At 43.4% G+C, this 12249-nt stretch overlaps 1 protein-coding gene across 5 annotated transcripts in view; it reads left to right on the top strand.

Annotated features, from left to right (window-relative positions):
* GRIA3 (glutamate ionotropic receptor AMPA type subunit 3) overlaps nt 1–12249 on the top strand; it is a 147072-nt gene that overhangs the window by 105618 nt on the left and 29205 nt on the right. For all 5 annotated transcript variants that reach the window (XR_010433988.1, XM_064669849.1, XM_064669848.1 and 2 more), the window contains exon 12: nt 4753–4951. Coding sequence is in view for 4 of the 5 variants with exons in the window: in XM_064669849.1 (XP_064525919.1) it covers nt 4753–4951 (199 nt within the window). In the remaining variant the exon portion in view is untranslated. The remainder of the gene's footprint in view (nt 1–4752; nt 4952–12249) is intronic.

Genomic DNA, 12249 nt, shown 5'->3' with positions numbered 1-12249 from the left:
AGAGAGATGCCGACAAGCAGTCTGGAGAGATCACTTTTGTACTTGCTGATAAAGGCTCTTTCAGCTGCCTTTGTGTGGAACAGCTGTGACATCTAATGACTAGTTAGATCTATCCTTGGTGAGTATGCTGTGTGGATATTCCAGAGGATATATCCCTATACTCTCCTCTCTATATTTAATAGGAGTCGTCTAAACAGAATCAGAGAGCAGCCAAGGGGTGGGGGTTAGTGCATCCCTTGATGGAATCAACACTTATTTCAGCAGTTTTGTTCTGCTATCAAAGGCTGCTGTGTTTTCTGCATAGTGAGCTAAAGCATTGAAAATTCACTTTTGATGGATCAAAAGTAGATTATTAAACTTGCTTTTATGTGAGATGTGTACAGCAAATGGAATCAGGAAAAGACACAGTCAAATTTGTAACACTGTTTTGAGCGAATGTATCTTTGAAATCTCCATGTGAGCATATATTTTCATTTTGCTCTTTATTCATGTAGAACAAAGAGGCTAGATTAATTAATTGCTGATGGAAAAAGACAGGGGGTTCATTAAAAACTGCCTCAAGAGGATGGTCATTTTGAGGGTGTATTTCTAGGTCCCTGTTTTAACAGCAGGAGACTCGAGAGACTCCTATTAAAGGCCATGGGAATGACTTTGTGGGACTTTCACAGTAGCAATGAGAGCCAGGTAACTAGAGATTTCTGAAACTCCCACTGCCATTCCTATGATGGAAGCATCTCAAGCCAGTGCTTTAGATGCTGTTGTTGAGTGTGTTGTGTCCCTGTAGCTGAGGCGAGGGCTGGCTGGGTGAGCAAGTGAGGGGCTGGGCTCTCAGGTAACGTGTGCTCAGAATATCAAGGGCTTCTAGACCAGGAGAGTTTGCACCAAAGTTGTTCAGGATTATTTGTCAGTACAGCAACCACCTTGTGTCGATCCAAAGAGCCCAATTAAAAATTGAGTAGTTGTGAGAAGCTTATTATTTTTGTGTACTATAGGAAATCAAATATGTTTTATGGCCATGAGCAGAAACAAAATTCAAGCTATCTTGATAAATGAGGTTTTGTTTGAATGTGTTATTCTCCTGGAAACTGAGTGTGAATTTGAATATTTATTTTTTTTTTGTCTCGTTACTAATTTGCTCTCATTTGACTCCATGCTTCCTTTTAAATTTCCTCTCAAGGTATGCACTCTTCCTTGCTTTTGAAAACACCATCTGACTTTGTTTTGACTATTGAGTTATAATTGTGTTATTCCTGGTCTGTGTTGCTCCTCTCATTTGTTAGCACTCTAATTCACTTTAAAATAATGTCATACAAAGTATCTAATTATTGAGGGGATTGGGAAAACTACATGTTGGGATAAAGCATTAGTTGTTTTGGTTTTAACTACAACACTGCACATGTGAACAGGTGTGTCTTCGTCAGAAAATGTGGTGCTGGTATTAAAAGCTGTGATTGATTTTTCTGTAATTATCTGAGTAGTGGACAAACATTTCTATGGGTCACAGTACAAACCATATGGTTATTCTCTGATTACCAGCCTGGTGTTCATGTACTAACCCTTTTTCTCCTGCATCCCTCCACACCAGCCCCTGCAGTGGGTATAAGGAGTCTTCGTATCAGCAGATGGCCTGGGGGGAACTGGGGTCCTTTGGGCAAGGAGGCTGCCAGGCCATGCTTGTCCACGTCCTTGTTCTTCAGTTCTGTCTGTCTATCTGTCTGTCTTTCCTTCAGTGTCAGCTTTGTGGTTTATTTAATTTTTCTTTTGCCCCATCCTGTGCTCCCACCAGTGACAGCCATGTCAGCCCAACTTCGTAGTAGCCGCTGTTTAATCTTCCTTTCTGTGCTCATGGGAAGTCTTTGGGAGAAACAACTTCAGTGTCATCCAGTTTTCTTTCAAGTGACCTCAACTCTTCTGTAAACAGCTCTGGTCCCCTTCTAGCAAGACCCCTCTCTTGCATATAGGACCCCTGAGGAAGTGCCTTCTTCATCAAGGGATCCCCCCATGCCCCCTTTCCCCTGCCTCTCAGCTGGTCTCAGTTTTTGTCCTGTATCTGTCTGATTTGGTTCATGCAGGTTGCAAGATCTCTGGGGTGAGATATTTTTACCTTTCTTGGTGTGTTGGATGCTGTCTGAGCATGCAGCCCAGCACAGAGTTTTTATTGTTGCAGCAGCGTGAGCTTGATGTTTCACTGGTTTGGAAAATGCTTGTCTTCTGCACATCTCCATCCCAGCAGCCCATCTGTCCTGCTAACAGAAGGGGCAGCTGCCAATGCAAGTAAGAAATTTCCTATGGGAAACAACAAGAAGAATGAACACATACTATTTTATTCCCAGTGCTTCTACTGAATTTATCAAAACACTCTGGCAAGTCTTTTTTTCATCTTCCTTTTTCAAGGCCTACCTTAAAGCAACAGGGCCAAGAGAACCTGGAAACTCCAGATAGAGCTAGTTCTGCTGTAGGCAAGTGGATGTTTCATCTGCTGTACCTGCTACCCAAAACCTCTGCTCAGTCTAGCTCTGAAATTGTCTACCTCATGCATGGAGAAGTTCAACTCCAGATCTCTGAAGACAGAAAGTATGTAGTGAAGGAAGGAGCAAAAGTAAGATGAGTTTCACCTGATGTAGCCTGCTGAAAGCAATGGACTGATTTTTAGTGAGGCATCTTGGTTCCCTCCAAAGTCATGAGACAGATGATTTTAGATTTATCCTACACTACAGCAAATGAGATAAATCTCTTTCTAAGTGTGTCTCTCTCCTCTCTTTCTGTCCTTTGGCTCCAAAGGAAGCTTTACATGGCAAGTTCAGCAGGCTCTGCTTTGTAGTTGGCTAAAATTGTGTTAGCCCATGTAAGAGGCCAATTCAGTGTGTAGGGTATCAAGTTGTACTAAATAGCTAAAGCCAAGACCCTCCCTGGTAAGGGAGCTGACCAGAAAGAACTTGAGCCCTCTGTAAAATCCAGAGATATTCGCCTGATACCTACGAAGAATGTAGAGAGTGGTGGAGAGATTCCACGACTTCATGCATAATTCTGTATTTATATTTCTTCAAATTCCCTTTGCAGCCACTCAGTAGCCTTCTGTTAGTGAGCACAGCAGCTGCACAGCCCAAGTTGAAACTTGGAAGCCTTTTATCCTCTTGGGGGCCTTCAAGACAGGCAGGGAAGCCTCCTCTGACTCTGGGTGATCCGGTTGATGTGTGCCTGCCCTGAGGAACCAGCCTGCATCTGCCCTCTTGGTGGGAGCTTCTGCTTCAGCTCCTTGGGCAGAGGAGAGTGGAGAACAGTAGAGCTTCACCTCTGTGTTTCTTCTCCACATTCCTCTCACCTATTCCAGATTGATTTCTCTGTTTTTATTGTGTTGGCAATTTTTTTAGTTTGTTATGTTCTTTAATGTTGAATGGATAATTTTTTTTCTTTCTTTTATTTCTTAATAATTTAATGGCTTTTTTTTAATGGCTCAGGCAATCTCAGGCTCTGGCCAAGACTGGGCAGTTTACCAGCAAAACCCCACTATGTGGGTGGGGTGGGGGCACGTCACGAGACTTTTGCTTTTTGCCTACCTCCATCTGTTGGTAGGACAACTTGTACCCACTGTCTGGGGATGGCACTGAGGGGTTTGAAGGAAACAAATAATCAGGTAAGAGTTTTCTTGCTTTTTACTTCTTCTCTTCACACAAACTGAGGACTACACCACCCAGGTTCCACCGATGTGTCTGGGATTATTTCTCCACTTAGCAGAGCTAAGGGAAAATATATGAAATAGCTTTGTGTCAGCACCTGAAATGATTCTTGGTCAACATGCTGTTTGAAGGACAAGCACTGTACGTGGCAGTGACATTCCCCACCCGGCTGAGTGACATGGCACTGGCATCCTTCAGCCCAGGACAAACACTTTGAGCCTGATGTTCAGTTGCTGTAAAGCATCAGGAGCTCTTACTGACAGGATCTAGACCTCCTGACCATTAGGCATTTTGTGATTATATGTTTGCAGATAGGCTTTTTTTTTAATCCTTATTGGATCCCTTTAAAAAACCTCAACAAAACCAAAACACAGTTAATTTTTTTTCTATTTCCTTTTCCATTGCTCTGGTGGTTATAAATCAAGAATATGCTTGACTTGGAACATGCGAATTTTAATTAACATAAAACATAAACCAAACCAGCCTCTCTCCTCACTTCAATATGCAGATTCAGACTGTAATTCCTGCTCAGTTGTGATGAGAGAAGGATACTGCATCATTTTTGGTGTATTCCTTTGCATGTTTGCTCAAATTCCTTTTTTGCAGTTCACTGTATCTTACATTTTGGGAGTTGATGCAGTAAAAAGTGCATTTGTGTCCTCCAAGCTGGGCAGCCCCCAAAGAGAGACAATACCAGCATATCACAGCGGGCAAGTCCAGTGCAGGGAAAGATGGGCACATGGAAAAGACAAAGGTCTTGTGACAAAAGCCTTCTCCAGCAAAGTATTTGTGAAAGTCAGGAGAGCTTGTTCCTCTCCAAGCCTCAAATGAAGTATTTCTTAATTGACTGTCCTTGTTTTCACTGAAAGGCAAAGGGATTTTCACTAGATAAGACCAGATGTGCTCGAGTTTTCTCCCTGATGAAGGCTCTTAGGAGCTGGCTCACAGTCTACCTGTTCACAGATACCTGGAGGATCTGGACAAAAGGGTTGTGCATGTGAATTTCTCTTCAGTGAAGAAGAAAAAAATCAAGGAATGTCTTCAAAGCAATTTGATGATGTGTGTTTTTCCATAGATCTCTCTCAGGGCGAATTGTCGGAGGAGTCTGGTGGTTCTTCACTCTCATCATTATCTCTTCCTACACTGCTAATCTCGCTGCCTTCCTTACGGTGGAGAGGATGGTTTCACCCATAGAGAGCGCAGAGGACCTGGCTAAACAAACCGAAATAGCCTATGGCACTTTGGATTCAGGTTCAACCAAAGAATTCTTTAGAGTAAGTCTGTTCAATCTCCACTAGAGTTTTTCTGAACTGTAAATGCCTAACTTATGGGTTTCAGTTGTTTGGTTTTACCCAGCTGTAATAGCTGTTCTGGTGAAGGCTGCTTTGTGCAATCAGGACAGGCCTGAGTGCAGATTTTAATATCAAAATGCATTTTATCAAAAATGAGTGGTTTTGCTCAACCTGAAACATGCCAAGATGGAAATCTGACCTCTGCATATCATGCGAAAGGTTTTGTAACACCAGTTCCAGAACCTTGGTCTGATGAGCAATAATGCAGTCATTAGCACAATATTTAGCAGAGAAAACTCTTTGTGAGGAGTGATGCTCTTGACCTACTTGCTCTGCGAGCCCAGCTGGCAGCCGGTAATGCCATCCGACATCGGTGCTCACTTGCCAGAACGAAAGGGGGATGGGAGACGTGTTGCTGCTCATTTCTGTTGGTGCATTGATTGCTGCCATTGTTGTTTCTGTGTCTTGCTCGCTCACCAGTGTCTGGCTGTGGCCCTGTCAGGCAGTCAGAGGTAAAACTTCTGTACCCCAGAACACTGGGGTGTATTCACCTTGGTTAGAGAAATGCTGGGTTTGCAACATTTGGGGGTACAGGGGGTGCACACTTTTATTTATGATCCTTTCTCTCTCCTCTTGCCAAGCCACAAGCTGAACTGCAGAGAGTTTGGTGAGGGGCATTAAGAACTCTAAATATGACCTCAGGCCACTTTTATGTCTCTGAAAACGTTGTCCTGAAAAGCTCTTATTTCTGGCCTTCCAAGGGCAAACTGAAATGCTCGGCCCTTTCAGGGTTCTCTCTCAGCGGTGCCAATCAGGTGCCATTCAAACCAACTTTTTTTTGTATAGAAAAGTGGTCAGTGCTGCAGGACTAATTACTGCCTGTCACGCATGCTGGCCAGGTGCAGGGGGGAGGGAGGAGGCAGACAAAAACCCCTCGCTGCTGTAGGCTGATGAAATACCGAGGGCTCCTTGAATAAATCCTGAGGGCTCCTTGGATTTACTTAATATTTCAATACATGACAACACATACATGTATGTACATCTAATGTAAAGATGAAAGTGAATGCAAAGGTATTTTATGAAGCTTTTGTACGCTGCCTTACCTACATGTAATGTCTTTACATTCAGATGGATACTCAGTTGTTCTTAATTAACTGTTGTAGCTGGTACATTACAAAGGCTTCTGTTTGTGTTAAAATCCTGTGAGGTAAACACTGACCTTGTAAGGGTGACATTAACGTATAAAAAGTTTTGTTCCATTTAATTATCAGCCTGAGGCAGTATTATCTGCACAGCAAAAATTAGTTGAGTGGACCTGTCAGAAGAGGTAGTACAACTTGATTAGAAATATTGGTTCTGTTTATAGTCACTATACTGTTCTTAGAGGGAAAAATATCTTCTTTTGAATATCATGTTACTGTTAATACAAAAAGAGGGCTTGTATAGGGGTGTTTCTTCATTTCCTTAATAGTTTGACACAACAAGGAAATCCCTTCTCGCGAAGAGATCAAAGGAGTGAGTGTTTTGTGTGAAAGGATACAAAGTCAGGTAAATGTATGAGTACTTTGTTGTGCTGTTGATAGTCTTGAGATGAGCTGTGACTCTCTCCTGGTGCTGGGGAAAGCAGGGCTGTAAATGAGGCTGATCTGTCAGGAGCTGTCAGCTCCATCTGGCCAGGAGAGGAGTCAGATGGGGATGGAGGAAAGCAGAGCCCTGGTAGTGTGGAGTGAGGCTGGATGGGCCAAGTGGGAAGAAGAATGGGCCCTAAGTGGTGCTTCTCTCTCTTCAGCATTCTCAAGGCACACAACATAATTTCAGTTGTATTAACTTTTGCAGAGTAATTAATTTGAATAGGGTGATGCAGCCATGAAAGTGTTGTAATTAGAGTCTTCTTCAGTTGATTTGAAAAGGGCAAAAGCGTTGCCTTAGATTAAATGTGTATGTTCACATAAATACTAAATTGTACAGTCTTTATTAGTTACTTAATGAGAGGGTAATGGTGGCTGAAACTTGAAATAAGTCCTAGAGGACTCTGGGTTTCTGAGGTCCTACAGCACAGACTGCACCTCTCTGTGTTTTAGGGGATTTGTTCTCCCTTGGCAGATCTTTTTTCACTGCTTCTGGAACATCAGTGGGAGTGATGGTTCTCTGAGTCAGAAAAGCCATGGGTTTTCCTGGGTACAGGGTGATGCTTATGCCCTGTGTAAGGGGAATATACTCTCTCACCCATTCTCCCCCAGCATTTAGCCAATTTAAGCAGCAGTTGGCTGAGTGGTTCAGGATCAGGTGCCCAGTAAGAAAGGAAGTTTTAACTGAGGGAAAGGTGCATGAGGAAGTTAGTGCAGTCCTTGTTTCCACCAGTTGCCCATGCTTATCTATACACTCTGGCTGTGGCATGTGTAGGTAAATCTTCCCTAGAGATGGGGGAAGTTACCTGGCTGTGAGCAGACGGTCAGCACATGTGTAGATGCAGCAAGAACAGTAACTATCTCTTCTTAGAGCTGTAAGGCTAAAATGTTTCTCAAAGATATTAGTCAGATATTGATCTTAATGGTTACTGTTGGCAAGAGAAAGGTGCCAACAGAAAGGAAAAATTGCCTCCTCATGAATTGTAGAGGGAGCTTCAGATCCCCACCGTGTCGTCTGCATGTGCTTAGAAGGAGCTCCTTTAGAGCCTTCAGGCCATGGCTCCCTTCTGCCAACCCCATTTCCTGATAGGATCATTTTTGAAGGTCTCCTTTACAGTGTAAATACCTGTGAATACCTGAAACTGGAGCGATACCAGCCCCTCAATTCAGATGAACAGATGGTAATGACTTTCAGCCACTTCAGGCCTGGGCAGACTCCAGCCAGTGACCTATTTTACATCCTGGCGGTTTCCCTGAGCATCGCAATGTCTCCCGGGGAGACGCTGTCCCAGCTATGTGGGTTCAGCTGGATACACCATGGCTGTTCCAGGCAAGCCCGGGGACTGCTGTTGGCCTGACACCGCTCTCACAGTCCAACCACAGCTGGTTTGTTGTAACAGCTTCACAGCAGACACTATTCACACTTCTCACTTGTTGGTGACTCTCTGTGTAAGGGAATTGGTCCTCCCGGTGTATCTAAGAATCAAAGGAACCTTCCTGTGTTTTCATGGTTGTTGCTTGTTTCTGCTCAGAAACATTTTACATTTTGCACTAATTAGCTTATAAAGGCATTTAAATGGCAATCAATAGATTACATCAATTCCCTTTTGGCTTTTAAAGGGCACTCATCCATATTGAAAAGGAAAAGAAAGAACCTCTCCTTAGTTATTTATTAACACACAGTCCCACATTAACAATGCCAAAATACCTCTTTCTCTTTCTTGAGCACTGGTGGAGGCCTGTACGAAAAAGCAGTTTCAAATCACTAAACTACTGCTTTTAAGGGTGTATCTGTTAGAATTATCTTCTAATACATTCAATTAAAGTTTCAGCATATCTGAGCAGCTTATCAAATCAATATAACACCATTTAATCTAAATTCAGCACTGAGCCTAAGTATAATACCACAGTCTAATAGGTTTCACCTCCAATATGCATATATTCAAAAGGCATGACCTTTACAACCAATTAGTAATTCTTGTATAAACTTGGCTGTATTTGAACTTCAGTAAAAGTAGAACGAGTTTGTAGACATTTAGAAATCTAAATTATCCATGAATTTGTGGTGGCTTAATTGATAACAGATATGAGTGGTGAGAGACTTCTGCAAAATAACTTGCCAAGTGTGTGTTTGATCATTGACAAACACAGCTGACCTGCTGGTACACCTGAAATTTCAGAAGTTGCCCTCGAAATTTATCTGGTGTGATCAGGCTCTACAGGAAACAGTCAGGCAAGTAACATGTAGCAAGATCTTCTTCCTTTTGTGGGCAATTGCAGGTGGCTCATATCACACCATTACCAATGTAGTTAATCACCATTAACTAAAACTAAGGAAGAAGAAGGTCTCAAAGGAATGTTGTTTTATTGTAGAAATTTTTTATTTGCATATTTCTCAGCAATAGTTTAAGGATGTCTCCAACCAAACAACTCAGCTATCCAGTGGCTCTCCCATGCCTCGGGTGAAAGGACTTACTGCCCTGAAGTCAGTTCCTAATTTTTTTCTCCTGGAAATGTCATTAGTTGCCAGGCCTGTTAGGAATCTCAGTAGAAAGGCCAAAGACCCTCTGGGCATGATGGTTTCTGCTCTTACAGTTGGTTCATCGGTTTCTTCAAAAAGTGGTTCTTTCCAAACCACATTCAGATGTGAGGCCTTTCTGGACTTTAAAACTACAGGTTTTAAGATACAGGAAGTCATGTTAAGGATAGCCCCCTAAGATATTCCCTGTTTTTGTCTCTTCTTGGTTTTGTCAAGTCAGAATAGTTCAGCAGGAGCAGGTAGAAAAGCACAAGATGCTCTGGCAAGAGGCTTTGCATTTGTGGTTGCCCATGCTGAGGAAAGGTGCTTTGACATGGGAATAGCTACCAGAAAAAGCATGTAAATATGGTAAGGGAACTGGTGAGGTATTTCTTGAAAAGAAATTTAAGTACAAGTTCTTTAGCTGGTAAAACTTAAGCTGACACAGAAAACAATTTACTCAAAAGCAAAGAAATAAACAGCAGACAGATAGGCACCAAAGCTGAAAATGAAAATTTATCTGAAAAAAACCAGTGAAAGAACAAATGAACACATTGCCTCCAAATTCCTTGGAAATTAAAAGAAAACATTCCTTAAACCCATCAAAAGGATTTTGAAATAACTTCCACTAAAAGCTTTTGGGGTAACTCAGACCTCCTCTCCTGTTCAGCACTGATGTGTGTCGGGCTGTGTAACGTGGGGCTGTGCTGGCACCAGTGGGTCCCTCCTGGCTCGTGCAGAGAAGACTCCCCATCCAGGTGCCTCTGGGGCACTCAGTACGGGCAAACTGTGGTGGACAAGGCCAGTGCTGTGCTTGGGCAGCCAGGCAGGAGCACAGCTCCGTCCCAGAGCTGTCAGGAGAGAGGGAGGAATTATGACCATAATGCATTCAGAAGCACTAGTGTGTTACACTCCGTTATAAGTTAAAGAGCTCGTTCCTTTCCTCTGATGATAAGGTTGTGTGAAGATGAGACTGAAATAAATTCCACCAGCAAGCAGTTTAGGTAAGGAAAAGCCTTGGGTTATACACCCATAGCTGCCGTGTGATTTTTATGCATTCTGTGCAATCAAGCGATATTGAGATCATCATTAGAGCCTATTAAAAACACCATCATGAACTCTGTGTGTGCTGTGCTAAGGATTTCATCTGTAGTTAAACTCTTTGATTTTTAATTTCAAAATTTATTTTACTAGTGAAGATGAAGGACTTGTTTCTAGCACAGCACTCACACAAATGCTGTGCTTTTGCCTTTGGATAAAACTATGATTAGCAGTTTGAAGCTTTCTGTGTTCTTGACATGGAGCAAAACAACACAGTCATCATAACAAATTCCTGACAAAAATATTGAAGTGTGATTGTATTTATGGGCTTTAAAGAACAGAACATCACAGAAAAGTGATAGCTTCAAATAAGAGTTGTATAGATCTTTGATAGGCAATGTGGTAGCAATTAATCAGAATAAATACTGTGGTTTAACTGTTTTTAAACACAGGTGTGAAAATTTTATTCACCCATATATTCTCTCTCCCTTCCCTGTTTACAGGTGGGAGTGTGCAGAAATATTAAAAGGTGAATGTATGTGTGCAGAGAGATCACAGCCTCCCCATTGCACGGATGATAGATGGTCTGCTTGTGGGGTTCTTTTAATCTCTTGAACCTCCTTTCTGCCACATGGCCAACAGGCAGTTTTAAAGGCAGCAGGAAATCAAATGTGACATAATTACAAAAGAAATGGTTTCCCATGAAGTGATCTAATGTCTTTAAGGCTATAGATTGGAGAGGAAAATGTATCCTTACGGGAACTAAAATTAACAGCTCATCCATCATCCTCTGCTTGGAAAGGAAGCGTTTGAATGGTGCTGGGGTTAAAGTGGCTGAACTGTTTTACTAATTTCAGCAGGAAAGCTAGGATTTAGCAGAGCTTTCAGTCAACACTTAATAACAAATATTTGAATAGATCTCTCCATTATCTTCAATAACAAAGGGCATTTGTCTATCAGCTCTGCTTGTGTTTGTGGTTTTGGCTTTGCAGTTCACCTCTGTCTCAATGCTGCCCAGCAGTCACAAGCTGGGTCTTGGGGGCCAGGTGGTATGTGGGGCTGCAGCCCGTGGGAAGCTGGGCACAGAGGGTCTGTAGCCTGTGAGAAGCTGGGCACAGAGGGTCTGTAGCCTGTGAGAAGCTGGGCACAGGGGGGCTGCAGCCCGTGGGAAGCTGAGCACAGGGGGGCTGTAGCCTGTGGGAAGCTGGGCACAGGGGGGCTGCAGCCCGTGGGAAGCTGAGCACAGGGGGGCTGTAGCCTGTGGGAAGCTGGGCACAGGGAGGCTGTAGCCTGTGGGAAGCTGGGCACAGGGGGGCTGTAGCCTGTGGGAAGCTGGGCACAGGGAGGCTGTAGCCTGTGGGAAGCTGGGCACAGGGGGGCTGCAGCCTGTGGGAAGCTGGGCACAGGGGGGCTGCAGCCCATGGGAAGCTGGGCACAGGGGGGCTGTAGCCTGTGGGAAGCCAGGCACAGCAGCTCACAGTGTGTTAACACTGTAACTGTGTCTGCACCACAGAGGCGAAGCAGAAAGCGCCCGGGGGGAAAATCACTTGCTGTTTGAATGCTCTACTTTTTGGAGAGCAGCTCTATGATAATGGTAATGACATTGCTCAAGACAGCGAGGACCCTGGCTTTTCAAGTCTCTCCTACTTTACGTAATGCTGCTGTGTCACATTAGTACATGCTTATTAGGGATTCATTTAAAATACATGGGTGCTGATAAATTACTCACAGCGCTGCTACTGTTACTTTTGCATAATTAGAAAATATATGAAGGTTTAGAAACTCTAACGATGTGAATTTGAATACATCCCCTCTTGCTGTCTGCTGGGATTTCTCCATCATTGCCTGTATATTGGCCTTTTCTGTCTGGAGCTGAAAACTCATTAGACCTGACAGTGTTCAGATCGTGTGCTGGAAATGCCGTTCTCTGTTAATTTATTACGGGCCAAATCCAGAGCAGGGCTGGTGTGCTGCTCAGTTGCCCAGACAAGACAACTCTGCTGAATATGTCAGTGCTGGAATGATGCCCCTTAGCCTGAAGGCTGACGTAACCCTCCCTCCAGCCAGCTCGAGTGCGTGCTGCTCCTGCTCCC

The sequence above is a fragment of the Pseudopipra pipra genome, chromosome 13 (assembly GCF_036250125.1).
Source record: "Pseudopipra pipra isolate bDixPip1 chromosome 13, bDixPip1.hap1, whole genome shotgun sequence".
Lineage (NCBI taxonomy): Eukaryota > Metazoa > Chordata > Aves > Passeriformes > Pipridae > Pseudopipra > Pseudopipra pipra.
Note: the sequence above shows the minus strand (reverse complement) of the source record. Positions and strands in the feature narration are given on the sequence as shown.